General features: G+C 37.0%; 2 protein-coding genes across 7 annotated transcripts in view; one reads left to right on the plus strand and one right to left on the minus strand.

Moving 5' to 3' along the window:
• The window catches only part of FAM185A (family with sequence similarity 185 member A), a 57,848-nt gene extending 43,672 nt beyond the window's left edge, over positions 1–14,176 (minus strand). For 2 of the 5 annotated variants that reach the window (XM_064374817.1, XM_021673038.2), the window contains exons 1-5: positions 13,640–14,176; positions 11,463–11,572; positions 4,779–4,871; positions 2,737–2,769; positions 1,415–1,553 (exon numbers count right to left, since the gene is read on the minus strand). In XM_064374817.1, the coding sequence (XP_064230887.1) occupies positions 1,415–1,553; positions 2,737–2,769; positions 4,779–4,871; positions 11,463–11,572; positions 13,640–14,087 (823 nt within the window). In that variant the 5' untranslated portion in view covers positions 14,088–14,176. Of the gene's footprint in view, positions 1–1,414; positions 1,554–2,736; positions 2,770–4,778; positions 4,872–7,572; positions 8,241–11,462; positions 11,573–13,639 lie in introns of those variants that run through there. The other 3 variants (XM_064374820.1, XM_021673043.2, XM_021673045.2) reach the window with 2 other exon arrangements.
• Positions 1–20,981, plus strand: part of CCDC146 (coiled-coil domain containing 146) — a 249,745-nt gene that overhangs the window by 58,972 nt on the left and 169,792 nt on the right. Inside the window, exon 1 of one of the 2 annotated variants that reach the window (XM_064374777.1) lies at positions 14,581–14,698. The exons of the other annotated variant lie outside the window; for it this stretch is intronic. The gene's annotated coding sequence lies outside the window, so the exon portion shown is untranslated. Of the gene's footprint in view, positions 1–14,580; positions 14,699–20,981 lie in introns of those variants that run through there. 2 annotated transcript variants of the gene reach the window in all.

Consider the following 20,981-nt stretch of genomic DNA (forward strand, 5'->3'; position numbering starts at 1 on the left):
GTACTTAATCTATTTCAGGTTCAAATAATACCTTAACCTTGTAAGAATGCTTGAGGTTTAACCATTAAATTGAGGCTCAAGAACTATTTCAAGCATATAAGTTGTGCGCTCTCTCTCTCTCTCTCTCTCTCTCTCTCTCTCTCTGTTTCTTTTTAACTAGGAAAGTACATAGCATGGTTAGTACTAACCATGCTTTCTAATACCACTGAGTAACTCTTGCTCACAACTAAAATCTGAGGGTTTTGCCTAAGTACAGATACCAATATTCAGCTTTACTATAGAGGTGAAGTGAGTGGACTATATATGGAAAAAGTCCAAATCTATACTTCCTGGAATATGGCCCAAAAGGCATTTAGCAGATGTTTATATACTGTACTTCTTGCTAGGATTAGTGATTATTTATTCTATCTGTATATATTTCAGAAAACACCTGGATTTGAATCATCTGCTCTATGGAAATTTAAGAAGTAGGCTGAGTGACACTGAACACCAGCATGCCCTTTGCCATATTACCTCATCATTATACTTTTCTAATTTTCTTTCAATAATACAAACATTAACTATGTAATATTTCTTGCAGAGACAGGATTTAGAAATCACAAGAGGATATTTAATCCAAGAAAATGGAAACAACAGGGTGGTGAGAAAAGGTGGTGCCAGTACAAACGCACATAAAACATTTAAAACAAAATTAGTATCAGAGTTGCTATAATTACATTCCACCAAATGTTTCATTAATTTAACCCTCAGCTGTCTTAACATAAAAGCAATCACTCAGTACTCATCTTTACCTAACACTGCTTTTACTTCATCTCCTGGATATATTTTCTTGCTATTTGTTTCCTATTATAAGAAAACACAGGCTGGGTGCAGCGTGGCTCATGCCTGTAATCCCAGCACTTTGGGATGCCAACGCAGGTGGATCACTTGAGCCCAGGAGTTTGAGACCAGCCTGGGCAACATGGCAAAACCTCATCTCCACTAAAAACACAAAATTTAGCCATGCGTGGTGGCACACACCTGTAGTCCCAGCTTCTCAGGAGGCTGGGGTGGGAGAATCACCTGAACTTGAAAGGAGGAGGTTGCAGTGAGCTGAGATTGTGCCACTGCACTTCAGCCTGGGCAACAGAGCAAGACTCTTTGTCAAAAAAAAAGAGAAAAGAAAATGCATTAAAAATTAGAATTACTATTAGTTCCATATATAACAGCATAATCTTTAGTCTCTTGCCCAAATAAAATTAAATTAGCTTGGGTCATTTTATTTTTATGGTTTTTTAAAAAAGATGGTTAGTCTGCAATTAATTATTTAAAGGCCAGTTTCCTGATCCTTTCTCAACTACAGAGAGTAGTTGAGATCTCTTAAAATTTATGCTATGTGTAAAGTCTGAGATGTATTATGCCTTTGTCAACTTACCATGAACACTTCCTAATGTAATATCCCCAGCAGCAGAAGACAGAAATGATGATTCTGTATAAAGGTACTTGGCTTTCAGCAAACCATCTTTGGTAGATATAGTAACAGAACTTCCCTGCAGTTTATCTATGGTCACAGCCTAGTAAGAGAAAGACTAATCAGTTCGTTGTAAAACAAAGACTGGTAAAAAGCCAAAATGCTACCTGCGAAATTAGTGAGTAACTACATAAAATGTTACTACCTAGTACACAATCACTTTATTGACTCTGATTCCCTACCTCTAATTATAAGAGTGTGAGCAATAGTGCATTCTCTGTAGAATATGGAATATATCTAACATATTCCCCCATTGACTTAGGTCTCATTTAATTTTTCTGAATAATGTTTTATATGTTCTATAAAAAATTCTTAATCTTTTGTTAGATTTATTCCTTTTATACATATTTTTAAGTGCTATTGTACAAGGTATCTTTTAAAATTTCATTTGATCCTAATTGACTTTGTAATTGATCTTAATCTAACAACTTCCCTAAACTCACTAATCCTAATAATTTATCTGTATTTTTAAAAACTCTATTATGTGTAATTATACTGTCTACAAGTGATAGCTTCATTTCCTCCCTTGCAATCCTTATATTGATACTTTTTTTCCTGTTTTTTCTTTATTTTCTTGCCTTAACCATCTGTCTCAGGCCTCCAATTCAACAGTGAATAGCAGCTAGTAGAAGCAATGGGACAGCAGGCATCCTTGTCTTATTCCTGATCTCAAAAGAAAAGTTTACAGCGTGTCACCATTAAGCATGATGTTTGCTATAGATTTTTTAAAAATAATTTTTATCAGATTAAGGACATTCCCTTCTATCTCAACTTTGTTTTATTACTTTTGCTATTTAAATCATGAATGGGTTTTGAATTTTAGCACATACTTTATTTGATTCTATTGACCTATCATGATTTTTCTCCATTAGTATGTTAATGTAGTGAATATACTATTATTTCTAGAACTTTTCCGCTTGACATCTAATAACACAGTAGCTTTCCACCAAACTAAATGGAAGGAATTTAAATTTACCTATTTAATGACAGAACAAAAAGTACATTTAAAAATCAATACCTTCCTGACAGAGGTATTGCTATAAATTTTCTTTTCTACATGAAAAGAAAAAATTTTCATTAATTTAGTTATTATGAATATAGATATGTGTATATATATATACACACATATATTATACATAATTCTTACAAATAATGAAAACCAAGTTTTAAGGAAGTACTGTGGCTTTGTAGCCCAGGTTGAGAAGAAAACTATGTCATCGACTCACCAAATAGTCAGATGAAATGGGTTTCTGTGTTCTCTGTAAAGTTAGAAAACTAAACTTAGGTACTGAAATTAACACAATTTAAAACACCAGATATTGCTGACCATTGGCACTGGCAAAAGAAAAAAAAGAAAGAAAAACAACATGTAGAATAATGATGCTTTTATTTATAGTGGTCATTTGATTCTCACAATCTTGTTAAGTAGACAAAGCAAGTATTACCATCTTGTTTTCTGAACAATGAAACTGAGTCTCAGGGAAGCTAACTGGTAGGTCTAGAACTGGTCAAGTTATCTTTCCTGTGATTCCTTTACCTTTATCATCATCATTGTGTTATTACATTAGACTTAGCTATGTGCCAGACATTGTTTTAAGTGCTTTACCGTATTAACTTATTTAATCCTCTAAAAAGAGGATTTTTTGAATTAGTTTTATTACTATTATCCCATTTTCCAAAAAAAAACCTACACACACAGAGGTTAAATACTTTGTCCAGTTATAGAGCTTAGTAAATGGTTGAGCTAGAATTCAAACACAGGTAGTTTGGCTCTCATATGTTCTGTGCTCTTAACTAATTCACTATGTTGTCTGTCAAATATCCAAATCACATTTCTATGAAAGTTGTGTATTAAAAGTTAATAGATTTTACAAGTATTTATTTTATATGTTTTATAAAAATTACAAACTTAGAAATATACATTAAAAATCAATACTATATGTAATAAAAATAGGAAAAAACCCTAGACTGATTCTTTAGTACTTAACAAAACTCAATCAATAAATAAAATTATATAATAACAAGTAAAATACATGAATACTCAATAAACCATAAAAGTTGCAACAAATAAATAACTGAGAGGAAACAGTGGCCAAAATATTCAAAGTAGCAAATGATTGAGATTAAATTCTCTGATACTTATATTTCATTGTAAATGTTGTAATATTCTAGTAACTTATATCATTTCAATAACATTAGCCATCATTTACTGAGTTTGAAGGGGCTGCAAACTTGTCTAACTTCCATCTTGCACCTCCAAGATTACAGCAATCTAAGAAGTAAAACTAAATGCCATCTCAAAAAGCTGCTGCATAAGGTCACACAGTATCTTTCAACACTTTCCTAGTTTAATTTACAGAGTATTTTTAAATGTTTAGGTTTAAACAACCTCCCATGGGGCCTAAGAGAAAGGTGATGGAAGATTTAAAAAAACAGAAACAATTACTGTTATAATCTACCTTGTTTAATTATGCCAACAATAATCTACATACAAAATATGCTTGCAATTTGTCCCCACCAATTATATGAAAATAAATCTGACTATGAAATTTAACAAATTTATAAGAAACCAAAAGGCTCTTGCAAGTTGTATAAGTGTAAAATAAAATGAAACTTTTTCCCAAAGATATAACATTATCAATCATGTTTTTAAATTACAACTTATAATTCCAAAATTACACCTTTGCTCTTAATACTATGCTAAATAACCAAAGGCTACAAAAAGAGTGATTAAAAAATAAAAACTATCTTCCTGTAACAACTAAAATCCCAATAGCTACTTTTAAAAAAGCTCTGAGAAAGCAGTAAAGCTATCTAATGGTGCCACCTTGTGGAAAATACTGAAGAAAGTTGAGTTTTGAAACATCCTTCAGTTTGCCTAAGGGTGAAGTAAAAAGGTCTTAGAAAATACTCAAATAAACCTAACACAAGAAAAATCCAATCCAGTTACTGGTGATATTACTTAATGATCTATTTTAATCAATGATCATAAAAATAAAAATCTTTTCAGAGCTGGAGTTAAATATTAAGCATTTTTTATTGATTCCAGACTAGGAACTAATTAACTGTCAAAAGTATTAAACCACAAACTAAAGCCTAAGTTGTATATTATTTAATCACTTCAATTTCAAATTTGAATTTATTTATGAACTAAAATGCATTAAAAAGGGAATGTTACACCATGAACTTTGTAGAACCTACCCACTTGGTAAGCCAAATGGAAGCAAAGTTGCGATTACTAAAAAAAAAAAGAAAGTTTCAATCTTACACTTTTATCTGATGCATGAATATCTATATTTCCATAAACTGTTTCAAGACAGATCACTTTGCCTCCTTTTGTTTGAACATGCAGTTGTTGACTCTGAAAGACAAATTTAAAAAATACATATAGTGAAAAAGAGAGTAAGTTTGACTTACACTAGTGAAACATTTCAACATTTCTGTATTAATACTGACAAAGCAACAAAAGAATAAGGAACGAAACAGAAACTCACTGCTTCGAATAATGACATCAACTAGAAAAAAAGTCAACTGCTGTTACAGGGATTAAATAAGCCACCTGGACTCAAAGGGCAAAAGAAGAGATACTTGGCTATTCTGGTAGCTTCACTGAAGAAGCACTTGGGAATCAAAAATCACTGTGACCAGCTAACTAAATATCCACAATGATGAAGATGACAATAATAATCATTGTTACTATTCATCATTATTAATAACATCATTATTCATAATTATTAATAACAATAACAGTTATCACTTGGCATTTTCTCTGCACTAGACACCATGTTAGCTACTTCACATGAACTATCATTTAATTCTCATGACAAACCAGAGAGATAAGTATTACATTTTTCCCATTTTAGAGAGGAATAATACCATGATTCAGAAAGGTAAATCACTTTATCAGGGTGACACAGGAAAAAAAAAAATCTAAAGTAACAATTAGATTCAAGCTCTGTATGATTCCAAAGCCCACATGCTTAAGGCTGGAGTGGTCAGCCCAATTAAACCTTCTAGCACAACACATCCCAGAAACTGTAACTAAGTAAAAATGCCTCCAAGCACAAAACAATAGTCACAAGCCAGTTAGCTTCTTCTGCAAGACAGAAAACAAAAAGAGTGTGTGTGTGTGTGTGTGTGTGCAGCATGCATGTGTGTGTGTGTGTGTCTTGATTTTGGACTTGGGAACTACAGTAAACACTATTATTGGCTCACAAAAATCCATTTTTTTCCCCAAGTAAAAGCAGTATAGCTTGACCTATGGCAAGACCACATTTTCCAGCTTCCTTTACCTCTTAAGTGTTAAGTTCTTACCAACAGAACATAAGTGGAATGCTATATGCCATTTCCAGGTTGGTGCTTTTAGAAGAACAAGTGTGCCTTCTCTGTGCTCTTCTCATTCCACCAAGTGGGGCTAGAGTATAACAAGACTCTAAAAGATGGCAGAGCCAGAAGATGTAAGGAACCTAGAATCACTGAATTAAAAAACCCACTCACACACCTCGACACAAGTAAGAAATAAACTCAAATTATATACAAGCCATTAGATGTTTGGTCTATTTTTTTAGAGTAGTTTATTTTTTCCTTAATCATTATATATGTCTTTAGTTCTGTTACAATTATAAAGATATAATAGGTAAACAGCAGAAGCTGCAAAGGAAGAAAAATAACAAGGAAACTCACCAATATCATGACCAGCAACTGCAGAGATATATCTAAAAAGCAGGGAGACAAAAATTCAAAACAATTATATGGCTTCTAGTTGTTTTACTTAGGAGGAAAAATAGTAAAACCTTAGGCAAAATAGCCCAGGAGTGAATTTCAGAAAATTTAGTGAACAGTACAAAATTACTCATTCTTAAAAAGATCTGGGCTGGGGTACAGTGATTCACACCTGCAATACCAGAATTTTGAGAGGCCAAAGTGGGAGGATCACTTCAGGCCAGGAGTTTGAGACCAGCCTGGGCAATATAACAAGACCCTGTCTCTAAAAAACAAATAAGAAAAAAAAAAAAAAAGCCAGGCATGGTGGCACATGCCTGTATTTCCCAGCTATTGGGAGGATGGCTTGAGCCCAGAGTTTGAGGATGCAGTGAGCTAGGATCATGCTACTGCACTCTGGCCTGGGCAACACATCAAGACCCTGTCTCTAAAAAGAAAAAAAAAAGTATTATTGCATGGTTAACTATGTTATGCCTAGAGACATGAGTCTGAAGTCAAATTATATTTAATATACTCCTTATCAAATATTGTAGGGAGCCAGCCCTACATCACCCGTGGGTACCCCAAGTTTGGTGGCAACAAAGGAATGAAAGACAGATTAAGAGAAAAAGTGGGACCAACGGGCCATCACTTCATTACTCTGGAGGTGACAGTGAAGGCCCCGAGCTCTGATCATCCACACTATTTATTGATTACAATTACTTTGATCTACAGAGTAGGGGTGGAGTGATGGTGGGATGAATCAGTGAGCCAGAAGTGAATCAGTGAGCCAGAACTGGTATATCATCCTAAGGACTGATAACAGTGGCGGTTTGGGAGTTTCACAAAACAAGAACGTGGTTATCTTTAGTTTATTATCTATGTACAGCTGGTGGAACACGGACCTTACAAGGAGCCTACAAGTCTGGCTATGTCATAGTGCTATGAAGGGGTTTTACATCCTTGGGCACAACGTTTATAGTAACAGAGTCTAGGTCACCCTGCACCGGAACATGAAGAGGCCTTCCTCCTCAGAGGCCTCCTGCAGTTTGTTGTTCCTTGTTTATATGTTACTTATAACCAATTTATGTAGGCACTCCGTAAGTCCTTTCTCCTCTGCTATTTTTCCCCACAAAGTATGTGATTAAACCTTTGAAAAGATTATCCCCAAAGCACTTAAAAAAAATTTTTTTTATTATTTTTATGTACAGAAAACTCAACAGTGTACATTTAACCCAGTTTAGTGGCAAGTTTTTTAGCCTTTGCCTTTTCAAGCTTGACAAGGTGAGCCACAGACTTGTGATGCAGGTCATTGCCTCCCCAGTGATGATGGATCTCATCATATCTGTCATTGTAATTAGTCCTGATAGTTTCCACCAGCTTAGACAAAACTCCTTTGTCTTCCAAGTTAACCTGTGGGAAGGCAACAGTGGTGCAGATCTTCCTGTGGACTAGACGTCCCCGTCTTGCCTTGCCTTTGATAATGCAGTAAGGGGCCCCCATTTTATGACACAGGGCAGGCAGGAAGACAATCAGCTCGATGAGATCCATGTCACGTGCAGTCACCACCAGCTGAGCTTTCTTGTTCTCCACCAAGGTGGTGATGGTGTTAACGCCTGCTCAAAGGACCTGTGGTCTTAGTAGGGGCATCCCTTTTGCTGGCAGCTTTCTTCTTGGCCTGGGCCAACAGCCTCTGCTTCTTCTCTTGCTTTGCCTCTAGTCTGTACTTGTGAGCCAGCTTAAGCAGCGGAGTAACTGTTTGGCAGTCCAGGGCCTGGATGAACTGGTTAATCGCAGGAGGCACTTTCAGCTGCTTATAGAGGATAGTTCTCTGCCACTGCAACCTGATATAGCGGGGCCATTTCATGAAGCAGGTGAGGTCTCTTTGGGGCTGGATGTCCTGTCCGGTGCCAAAATTCTTAGGCCTTTTCTCAAACAGGGGATTCACCACTTTCTTGGCCTCCTGCTTCTTCATGACAGCGGGGGCTGCAGCCCCCTTCTTCCCCTTGGCTTTCTTTCCTTTCAGCATCTTGGGTGACAGAAGGAGCACACTTGTTGTTTTAAATCAAGAACTCTTAACCAAGTTCACATGAACTCATAAAAGTGTAAGCAAAATTTCATATACATGTGCATTTTTTTTCTTAAGAAGACAATTATTAGATTTTCTAAGAAGTCTAAGGTTCAAAAATAGTAAGAGCTACTGTTATAATTTAAGGCTTATCTAATTCCCCCAAAAATGTGAAGTTGATTATAGAATTTTTAAAAACATAAAACCAAATAGTTAAATGTTTAAATAAATCAAAAATTATTTAGAAAATAAATTATACTGCATTAAAAAATGCAAATGTATGAAATTCAATTAGTTAAGGGTCTATTACCTAAAAAATTCACTTATCTTATTCCCTAAGGATGCTGTACAAATGAGGTCTTATTGTATGTTTTCTTTGGACAATAAAGAAAGATGGAAAGAGCATGAGCTTGGAAATCATAAAGATATGAGGTCAAATCCCAGGTCAGTCTTTTTTAGCTATGTGAACTCAAGTGAGTTCCTCAATCTCTTGGTGCCCTCTAGTTTCTTCCTTGATAAAATGGAGAAAATTCAAGGACTAAATGAAGGCTTAGCTAAGATTTGTGGTACATAATAAGGACTTATTAACAGTAGTTATTATTATTGCTATGAAAATTTTATTACATAGGGCCAGGCACAGTGGCTCATGCCTGTAATCCCAGCACTTTGGGAGGCCGAGGTGGGCAGATCACTTGAGGTCAGGAGTTCAAGACCAGCCTGGCCAACATGCTGAAACCCCATCTCTACAAAAATACAAAAATTAGTTGGGCATGATAGTGGGTGCCTGTAATCCCAGCTACTTGGGAGGCTGAAGTGGGAGAATCACTTGAACCTGGGAGGCAGAGGTTGCAGTGAGCCGAGATCGCGCCATTGCATTCCAGCCTGGGTGACAGAGCGAGACTCTGTCTCAAAAAAAAAAAATTATTATGTAGATCAACTATATTTTAAGTCCTTAAGTTAGTAGAAGATAAACATATTAACAGGTGATCACTAATTCAAGGTAATGATATTATACAATACTTAAAACTTAAACCAGATATTTTACCAAAGTGTTCTGATTTGTGAATTTAAGTTAGTTAAATCCTAAGATCTCAAGGATAATTCTCTTAACCCTTAGTATACCATTAGTAACCACAGGCCTAATTTTAGTTCTTGAATTTCTTGTTTTGAGCTATTTCATTTGTAAGAACTGATATTTCATGATTTCTATTATTTCTTAGAGCTCTTTCAAGGAACAAATAGAAAATGTACTTACTTTAAAAAAAGTAGAACAAAACTCATTCTATCTTGTAATTATCATTATCGATCCACTGGACTCTTATAAATCTAAAATACCTTATGGGATAATAGTGTTCTTATTTTTTATATGTTTTATTACATATTGCTAATACATCATCCTAGGAGTTATTTCATCATTATATTCATAAATTATTCCCAACTATGTTTAAAAAAATAATAAGAAGAAAGCAGAAGAATGATCAACTTGTATAAAGCAATGACTCTCAACTGGAGATGATTTTGTCCCGAGAAGACATCTGACAATGTCTGGAGATATTTTTCCTTGTCACAACTGAGGAGCATGCTACTGGCATTTAGAAGGTAGAAGCCAAAGATCGTGCTAAATATCCTATACTGCACAGGACAGGCTCCACAACAAAGAATTATCTAGCCAAAAACGTTTATAGTGCCAAGGCTAAAAAACCATTTTTAACTTTAAGCCTACAATGGCGAAGAAGAAAATCAACAGAGAAAGATCTTTCAGAACAATCAGATTAATCAAAACATAAATGTAGAGACAGACAGCCAGCAGTATACTAGATCCTAATTTTAATTGTGAAATTGGAAATCTCAAACTCTTGGGTCTTCAGAGGTCAACAGTCTAGATCAGTTTTCTGAAACTTAAGTATCAATGACTGAACAAAATATTTCTAAGGCCAAAAAGGAATTATGATATCCTCACCCAGTTAGTCATTCAACATCAAGACCTTATTGCACAATCTTTCACAACAAGAATCTGAACCAACTCATTTTGCTAAAAGGATGTGTGATGGTAATGTTAATCTTTTATGATATTTGTGCTACTAAATTTATTTGAAATGATTCATATACAGACAGATGCTAATGGCATATATGCAAATAAAGGTGGATGAAAGAAAAAATGTAAAAAAAATGCATCAAATTATTTTAACTAGTGTTTGGAAATCTAAAAATGAAAATATTATGAAGCAAAGATGACTGACTTCAACAAAACTTCATGCTTTCAAAGTTCACAAAAGTATCAAGTTTTGACTATGCAAATGTAAGAAGCAATAGGAGTAATGATAAGCTAGAACCTATCAGAGAGGATTTCAAACTATTTATAGCTGACACCAGTCTAATCTTTAAAAAATTAAATATAGGTCAGGCAGGGTAGGTCACACCTGTAATCCCAGCACTTTGGGAGGCCAAGGCAGGAGGATAGCTTGAGCCTATAAGTTCAAGACCAGCCTGGGCAATACAGTGAGACCCTGCCTCTACAAAAAAACATTTTTAAAAAATTAGGCAGGCATGGTGGTGCACACCTGTGGTCTCAGCTACCTGGGAGGCTGAGGTAGGAGGAACCCTTGAGCCTAGGGGGTTGAGACTACAGTGAGCCAAGATCACATACTGCATTCTAGCCTGGCTGACAGAGTGAGACCCTGTCTCAAAAAAAAAAAAATTAAATATAAAAATGTTAATTACAAAACAAGATGAATCATATGTTAATTTGCACAGATAACTACTTAGTCCTTAAGTAATGAGCTAACTGGTACATTAAAAATGTGATTAAAGTAATCCAATATTTAAGCACATTTATAGTGCATGAAGATTCTTCCTTACTCTTTAATAAAATGGAAGAAAATCATTCATGAAAACTAAAATTTATTTAGTAAGATTTCAGAATACTAGGAAAATACTGTTAGTTTCACTGTACACTTTGAAATGAAATCAAAAAGAAATTTAAGGCGAAATCCTCAAAACTGCTACAACCTCTGTACTCTACTAGAACTGATTTCAAGGCAAAATGTTTGCCAAGGACTTTCTGAGAGATGAATAAATGACATGTTCTGAGAAATAGAAGAATCTCTTCAGTTTGATAGCATAATTCATAGTGTAAGGGTTTTTTAAAAAAAATAGTGAAATAAAATTAGAAAAATGCTATACCTTAACAGACTGCAGGATGCTGGTCCCCTGCTCAGTTTCAATTTGACAGTTATCACACTCGATACTTTGAACTTTTACACAGCCAGACCCAGATGACTTGATATCCAAACCTAGAAGTAAAAAAAGAAAAAAAAAAAGTTAGTACTGCAGTATAAGCTCAAAAGCATTTTAGTACCCCTAGAAATCCAGCTTCTCAGTTATGTCCATAACATTACTGAATCCTGGAAAGGGCATACTCTAAAGGTAAGGAGTCTTCTACCATGGCAACAGGACCAAATACAATAGCCTTCTGCCAGTTTTTAGAAACAGGGCAGTTATTTTTACTGGACTAAATCATCTAAAGAGAAATAAGAGACTGCAATTCTGATAAGTTCTCCTGTGAAAGATTGTAGAAGCCTCTTCCCCAGTATAAATGATCATGACTTAGGTTTTCAAATCCTATGTCTAACGTTTCATACTTAAAAAATGAAAATATTACCATGCAGCTATATCACAAGGTATTTGAAGTAATTTTTAAAAATGGAAACAACTTTGAAAAACATAATATAAACTATTAAAACCCCAATATTAGGCCATATATACTATTAAAACCACAAGATTACACCATGCCTGTAATCCCAGCACTTGGGGAGGCCAAGGGAGGAGGACTGCTTGAAGCCCAGGAGTTCCAGACCAGCCTGGGCAATGTGGCAAAATTCCATTTCTACAAAAGTAAAAACATTTGCCACACATGGTAGCATGCACCTGTAGTCCCAGGTACTGAGGAGGCAGAGGCGGGAAGATTGCTTAAAACCATGAAGTCAAGATTGCAATGGGCCATGTTTACGCCGCTGTACACCAGCATGCATGACAGAGTAAGACCCAGTCTCAAAACAAACAAAAAAACCCCCACAAGATTATGGACAAAAGACAGCGGTATATGAAGAAAGTTTGGAAAATAAGGAATCACAAATGCCATCCTTGGCTGTCTATTTAAGATGTAACTGCATCTCTGTATACAAATTTTAAAAATTAAAAACACTGATATTTAATTTGGAATTCACATAAATATTGATGATTTCTCTTACACTAGACAAGACCCACCCACCCCACCCCACCATGCCTGAACTACAGATAGTAATACATCCTATATATTCTATGTTTATATATATATATCAGTGATCAAGTTTAATTTATAAATTAGGCATAGTAAGAGATTAACAACAATATTAGAGCAATTATAACAATATACTCTAATAAAAGTTATGTGAATGTGATCTGTCAAAATATCTTAATATTTTCCTATAACAGTTGAGGCACGTAACAAATTGAGAAAGCCAAACGGTGCATAAGGGAGGACTACTGCATCTACTTTTTGGTGCAACTGTAAGCATTATAAAAGATGATCTTAAAAATGCTAAATGTTATTGTTATCATCATTATCATTATTATCATCAATACCTTCCTTCAGTCCCAGGAAGAATGAATCATCATCATCATCATCAATATCTTCCTTCAGTCCCAGGAAGAGTAACAGTCTGGGGAGCCCTTCCTAGAAAAGTGTGTGTACACAGTGCCTTGCCATTTAGGAAATAACGTAGAACCCAAAAACCTAGGAAACGTATCTTACAGCATTACTATTGAAGTTTCCTAGGCAGGCTTACCACATGTTTTTCTTCAAAGCTTGCTATTCATGGAAAACTTAGGCCAAAAGGAATGGAAACATAATAAAAAGCTAGGCATCTGTCTAAAACCAAATACTCAAACCAGGTGATACATGGAACATCTTATTGACAGGGCTGTTTTGGGACAGACTCCCAGGCTGTGAACAAGAGGAAATGTAGATGGGCTGCCATACCATTGAATGGATTGTCAAGAAACCTCAACCTTTAAAAATAAGCCACTTTGTTAATGACAACGGGATAAAGGAGAACACAAGCGGCTCCACAAATGTAATTTGACCTGGATTATACCAAATCATGTTTCCATTCGATGGATAAAATTTCTATAATTGGGAACCTAATTTTTAAATACTGCTCAGATACTCAAGATTAGAACAGAGGAAAAAGTGCACTTCCGAAGGGGCCAACCGTAAATTAGGTTTAGAAAGCCAGGGTCAATTAAAAGTGCACGTCGACCAAATTTAATAAGTTCACTGTGCGTGCCGTGGGACCCAAACCCGTTTTCACTTTACTTGCCAAACTTCAGGGGCGCGTTCACCTCCACGGACGTCCGGGGGTCGATACTATCAGACACGATGGCCATCTCTTCCAGAGTCTCGTCGTACTTCACCAGCAGGCTATCCAGGACCCGCTGCGCACCGTCCTCCACGCCGCACACCGCGACCAGCACGCGGTCGCCATCCGGGTAGGTGAGGGGGTCCAGGGGCCTCACGGTCAGGTGGCACGGGAGCCGCGCCCGCAGCCGACCGAATGGGCTCACCTGCAGCGTCCACTCCTTCAGAGTCCGGCGCGCCGGGCCAGGCGGAGGGACCTCAGCCTCCGATCCTGGCCAGCGCCCGCCCCCACCTGAGCCGTACGGCCTGGCTTGGCACGCCCGGCAAGCCCAGCGCCCAGCGCCAGCCCACAGTTGGACCTGACGGAGACTGAAGCAGCCAAGTTCCCAGCCTGAGCAGGGGGCGAGCATGGCGCGCCCCTCTCGCCCGTCCTCAGAACACTTCAACCACAGGGAGGGTCACTTGCCACGGCCAATCGACTTGGCCGCTGTGATGTCTCCAGTGAAACAGGAGACGTCTGTCAGGGTTTAATGAAGCAAGCACTAGCTCGCTTGCTGGAGGCGATTTAAAGATCCGCCGCTCAATCCTCAGGGGCAAGTTGGAATTTGAAAGCTCTAAACTCTGACCCGGACTTCTTGCCTACTCCCGCCCCTTTCGCTGAGGTCGACGGGATAAGTAGTTCTAAAGGTTGAAACGTCGCAGAGCTCTGGCGTCTTAGAAACCACATATCCCAGGAGGCAATACGCAGAGGAGAAAGGGTAAGAAAGCAGGTGTTAGACTTGCTGGAAAGGCGCGCGCCCTTTGCCTCAAGACCATTGGCCATTGGAGGGGCGGTTCTTGGAAGTCGAACTGGCTAATGGGAAGCGCGGAAAGGACAACGTGAATAAAGTTGCGTGGTCACCTTGGATACCAAGGACGCTACTTCTTGTTTGAAGAGGTGGAGCTTTGGAGTGAGACCCAGGAGGCCAAATCCCAAAGAGGAAAATAGAAGCCTAAATAAGGATCAGGACCACGGGAAGGGGTAAGAAACTGCGCTTCTAAAGATGACAACTAGGTGCAAACTAGGAGTAATCTCTGTGGATGTCAAGACGCACGCTTCACTAACCTAGTGGGGGCGTCCCCAGGGGATGGAGAATGCCTTGGCAAGAGAGTAAAGAGCCAGATTGGTGCTTTTGGACGGAATTGCCTCATTGGAGGTGTACTCCCTCCTATATTCCAAATATAGGAATAGAGTATTGGCTCCTTCCTGACCCTAAGTGACCTTACTTTGAATTTTAATTGCTCACTTTAAAAATGAAGATAATAATACCTTCCTTGCCATGCCTCAGAAAGGGTTTTTGTAAAGATCAAGTAAGAAAATGGATGGGAACATGGTGCGCATTCTGCAAAATTACCATGTAAAGTACTGTATTTTTATTTCAACGTTCTTAACATTGATTCTGAGTTACCAAGAAAATTATGAGAGATCAGAACTTGTTTTGAGAATAGCATTGATCTCTTTAACTACAAATGATCCTCAGTTTTGTTGTAGAGTCTTAAAAAAAAGACACACACATAGAAGGGAGTCACCGTGGTGCGGTGGAAAGAGCAGAGACAAGGGTCAGATTATTTTCCTGGTTCCACCACTGCTTTATCTGTGTCACCTAGACCTGTCTATTTAGTTTTAAAATGAAGAAAAATGGTTCTAAATGACTCTATAAGGAGTGTGTGTGTGTGTGTGTGTGTGTGTGTGTGTGTATCTGTATGTGTTTACCTTTTGTAATTCTATGACCAGTAAAATAATGGGAACAAAACGATTTATTTTCTTCTTTCCTGCCTGGTTTCTCTCCCCCTTGTGTGCACCTACTTCCTCCTAAAAATTATTCCCTAAATTATTTAGCCAAGAAACCTGCAAGGCTAATCTTTCTAAAATGCAAGTCCCTTAAAAAATTGAACCCCCTACAATGACCAGAATTCCTGGGGCTACTGTGATAGACTGGGCTAAAGTCCTCATGGGTTCAACTCTCAGGTTCTCTGCTAGCCACTACCTTTTAAAAAATTCAGTGTTTTCTTAACTTATCATTGCTTCTTTTCTGTCCTTTTAGTCCTTCCTTCCTCCTTATTCCTCCTTCAGTGAAGACTCACTCATTATAGGTGTTAGCTCAGGTTCAGCAAGGGCCCACTGAATTAGTTCTATCCTTGCCTTTGGGTTTCATTAGTCATAATTATTCAGAATAATCTTCAAACGTTTTTTGATGAAAACCGACAGGTGTAACTTTGAAAAGAAATTTGGAAAAAGGCACTGGCTTAAAGAAGTTGAGAATGTACTCAAATTTTCTGTAGAAGTCTAGACATTTTTAGATTAAATGTTAATTCTTAATAGATAATTCTGTTTTTATGGTAATTTTTCCTTTTCTGAGACAAACTAAGTTAATGGAATTGGCAACTGAACTATAATTTTCTATGTTGCATAATCATTATTTTACTTTTTCAAATAAAAACCAAATAGAATTGACCGAAAATTTACTTTTCTGATCATATGAGGTTAAAAATTAAGAAAATTATTAATATTAAGATTGATATAAAATATTTAAAATTATAGACCCTTAAAAATAGTCTATTGAGTATCAAATCTGTCCACATATCCACAGTGATGAATAAAAGTTGTATCTTCCATCTACATGACATTATAGTTGTCAAACCATGTTCACATGCATCATCTCACTGTATCCTCACTCATTAGCAGGGAAATTATTCTCCTAACACTATAGATGAGGAAACAGATTCAGAAACATTAAGATTAAGTAATTAGAAGGTCTGGCCCTTTTATCACTCTACCAAAAGATCCTTCTATTTTCCTGACACCTTTGAAGAAAAAATGAAATTATTCACCTCATAAGTAGAAAATTATATACAACTTTTTCTCCATATTTAGAATTTGTTTCTAAGTTATTTTCACATCTTCAGTTATAAAAAGCTATTTCTGTGGTCATGAACATATACTTCTGGTAACAGTGTAAAGTCGGGACAAAATTTTTAGAGTTCAATGCAGCAATAAGCATGAAAAGCTTTTTCCATGACTCAGAAATTGTACTTTTGGGGATGTAAGCATAAATTTAGGGATGCTGAAGTAATTTTGTTTTATAGGGTTACTTGTAACAGAAAATAATCGCATCAATTTAAATGCTCCCTGGTGGGGTGTGGTGGCTTATGCCTGTAATTTCAGCACTGTGGGAGGCCGAGACAGGTGGATCACCCGAGATCAGGAGTTCGAGACCAGCCTAGACAACATGGTGAAACGCCGTCTCTACTAAAAATACAAAAATTAGCTGGCTGTGGTGGTGGGCACCTGTAATCCCAGCTACTCCGGAGGTTGAGACAGGAGGATCGCTTGAACTCAGAAGGCGGAAGTTGCAGTGAGCCAAGATCGTGCCACTGCACTCCAGCCTGGGTGACAAGAGCGAAACTCTGTCTCAAAATAAATTTTTTTAAATGCTCCCAAATAGGAGAGTATTACATAAATTAGTATATATCTGAAATATTATGTAACAATTTAAATATTATATTTTGATATGGGAAATATTCCATATATAAAATGAAAAGAGTAGATACAAAATTACATGTACAGTATGATCCCAATTGTGTAATAATAATGATAAATTTAAATAAAAATTATACTTCATGGAAACAATTCCAGAGGGGTATATACCACTTGATAACTGTGGTTATCTTTAAGCAGTGATACGATGAGTGGTTACTGTAATTTTTGTGTGTTATCAATAGTGAAAATATGTTATATTTATAATAAGAATTTTAAAGTATTTCTTAGCACATATTGTTTCCTAAAACTGACTCAAATAATCAAATGGGCAGAGGAGTTCTTACCATTTAGATGTAAATGTCAATGAATATTTTATTTAATGATTTATGTTCAATAAATGGGCAGCAGAGGGCATGAGAGAGTTTTCAGAAAAGGTAAACAAAACAATTCAGCAATTTAGCTTAAGAGAAAAGCCATAAGAATTTCTTAACTTTCTGAATTGTAAACTATTTAAAAATTAATATATCTTATGACTTCTATTATTCTTATAAAATATTAATAAATGCAACCATTTTAACTAATAACTATCAACACTGAGAAGTATTTAATGACTGTATGTGGGTCCTAATTCTATTTGAAATCTCTGTGTGAAACTGTAAATAGACACGGTTTTATTTCTTACTTTCTAATCTGTATGACTTCTTTTTCTTTTATAGTGTTATTTTTTATTTATTTATTTTTTTATTGCATTTTAGGTTTTGGGGTACATGTGAAAAACATGCAAGGTTGTTGCTGAGGTGCATACGTGGCAGTGTGATTTGCTGCCTTCCTCCCCTTCACCCATATCTGGCATTTCTCCCCATGCTATCCCTCCCCAATTCCCCACCCCCCCCGCTGTCCCCCCCACTCCCCCACAACAGACCCCCATGTATAGTGCTCCCCTCCCTGTGTCCATGTGTTCTCATTGTTCAACACCCGCCTATGAGTGAGAACATGTGGTGTTTGATTTTGTGTTCTTGTGTCAGTTTGCTGAGAATGATGGTTTCCAGGTTCATCCATGTCCCTACAAAGGACGCGAACTCCTCGTTTTTAATGGCTGCATAATATTCCATGGTGTATATGTGCCACATTTTTCCTGTCCAGTCTATCATCGATGGGCATTTGGGTTGGTTCCAGGTCTTTGCTATTGTAAACTGTGCTGCTATGAACATTCGTGTGCATGTGTCCTTATAGTAGAACGATTTATAATCCTTTGGATATATGCCCAGTAATGGGATTGCTGGGTCAAATGGAATTTCTATTTCTAGGTCCTTGAGGAATCGCCACACTGTTTTCCACAATGGTTGAACTAATTTACACTCCCACCAACAGTGTAAAAGTGTTCCTATTTCTCCACATCCTCTCCAGCATCTGTTGTCTCCAGATTTTTTAATGATTGCCATTCTAACTGGTGTGAGATGGTATCTCAATGTAGTTTTGATTTGCATTTCTCTAATGGCCAGTGATGATGAGCATTTTTTCATATGCTTGTTGGCCTCATGTATGTCTTCTTTTGTAAAGTATCTGTTCATGTCCTTCGCCCACTTTTGAATGGGCTTGTTTGTTTTTTTCTTGTAAATCTTTTTTAGCTCGTTGTAAATTCTGGATATCAGCCCTTTGTCAGATGGGTAGGCTGCAAAAATTTTTTCCCATTCTGTTGGTTGCCGATTCACTCTATTGACTGTTTCTTTTGCTGTGCAGAAGCTGTGGAGTTTGATTAGGTCCCATTTGTCTATTTTGGCTTTTGTTGCCAATGCTTTTGGTGTTTTGGTCATGAAGTCCTTGCCTACGCCTATGTCCTGAATGGTTTTGCCTAGGTTTCCTTCTAGTGTTTTTATGGTGTTAGGTCTTATGTTTAAGTCTTTAATCCATCTGGAGTCAATTTTAGTGTAAGGTGTCAGGAAGGGGTCCAGTTTCTGCTTTCTGCATATGGCTAGCCAGTTTTCCCAACACCACTTATTGAACAGGGAATCCTTTCCCCATTGCTTGTTTTTATCAGGTTTGTCAAAGATCAGGTGGTTGTAGATATGTTGTGTTGCCTCCGACGCCTCTGTTCTGTTCCATTGGTCTATATCTCTGTTTTGGTACCAGTACCATGCTGTTTTGATTACTGTAGCCTTGTAGTAGAGTTTGATGTCTGGTACTGTGATGCCTCCTGCTTTGTTCTTTTTGCTTAGAATTGACTTGGCTATGCGGGCTCTCTTTTGGTTCCATATGAAGTTTAAGGTGGTTTTTTCCAGTTCTGTGAAGAAGGTCATTGGTAGCTTGATGGGGATAGCATTGAATCTGTATATTACTTTGGGCAGTATGGCCATTTTCACGATATTAATTCTTCCTAACCATGAACATGGAATGTTTCTCCATCTGTTTGTGTCCTCTCTTATTTCGTTGAGCAGTGATTTGTAGTTCTCCTTGAAGAGGTCCTTTACATTCCTTGTTAGTTGTATTCCTAGGTATTTTATTCTCTTTGTAGCAATTGTGAATGGCAGTTCGTTCTTGATTTGGCTCTCTTTAAGTCTGTTATTGGTGTATAGGAACGCTTGTGATTTTTGCACATTGATTTTGTATCCTGAGACTTTGCTGAAGTTGCTTATCAGTTTCAGGAGCTTTTGGGCTGAGATGAGGGGGTCTTCTAGATATACAATCATGTCGTCTGCAAATAGAGACAATTTGACTTCCTCCTTTCCTAATTGAATACCCTTTATTTCTTTTTCTTGCCTGATTGCTCTGGCTAGAACTTCCAGTACTATATTGAATAGGAGTGGTGAGAGAGGGCATCCTTGTCTAGTGCCAGATTTCAAAGGGAATGCTTCCAGTTTTTGCCCGTTCAGTATGATATTGGCTGTCGGTTTGTCGTAAATAGCTTTTATTATTTTGAGATACGTTCCATCGATACCTAGTTTATTGAGGGTTTTTAGCATAAAGGGCTGTTGAATTTTGTCGAAGGCCTTCTCTGCATCGATTGAGATAATCATGTGGTTTTTGTCTTTGGTTCTGTTTATGTGGTGAATTACATTTATAGACTTGCGTATATTGAACCAGCCTTGCGTCCCCGGGATGAATCCTACTTGATCATGGTGGATAAGCTTTTTGATGTGCTGTTGTAATCAGCTTGCCATTATTTTATTGAAGATTTTTGCATCTATGTTCATCATGGATATTGGCCTGTAGTTTTCTTTTCTTGTTGAGTCTCTGCCAGGTTTTGGTATTAGGATGATGTTGGTCTCATAAAATGATTTGGGAAGGATTCCCTCTTTTTGGATTATTTGGAATAGTTTCAGTATGAATGGTATCAGTTCCTCTTTGTATGTCTGGTAGAATTCGGCTGTGAACCCATCTGGACCTGGGCTTTTTTTGGGTGGTAGGCTCTTAATTGCTGCCTCGACTTCAGACTTTGTTATTGGTCTATTCAGGGTTTCGACTTCTTCCTGGTTTAGGCTTGGCAGGAGGCAGCTGTCCAGGAATTTATCCATTTCCTCCAGGTTTTCTAATTTATGTGCATAGAGTTGTTTGTAATAATCTCTGATGATGGTTTGAATTTCTGTGGAATCTGTGGTGATATCCCCTTTGTCATTTTTTATTGCATCTATTTGATTATTCTCTCTTTTCTTTTTTATTAGTCTGGCTAGTGGTCTGTCTATTTTGTTGATCTTTTCAAAAAACCAGCTCCTGGATTTATTGATTTTTTGAAGGGTTTTTCGTGTCTCTATCTCCTTCAATTCTGCTTTGATCTTAGTTATTTCTT

The sequence above is a fragment of the Aotus nancymaae genome, unplaced genomic scaffold (assembly GCF_030222135.1).
Source record: "Aotus nancymaae isolate 86718 unplaced genomic scaffold, 86718_ANA_hifiasm-v0.15.2.pri h1tg000002l, whole genome shotgun sequence".
Classification (NCBI taxonomy): domain Eukaryota; kingdom Metazoa; phylum Chordata; class Mammalia; order Primates; family Aotidae; genus Aotus; species Aotus nancymaae.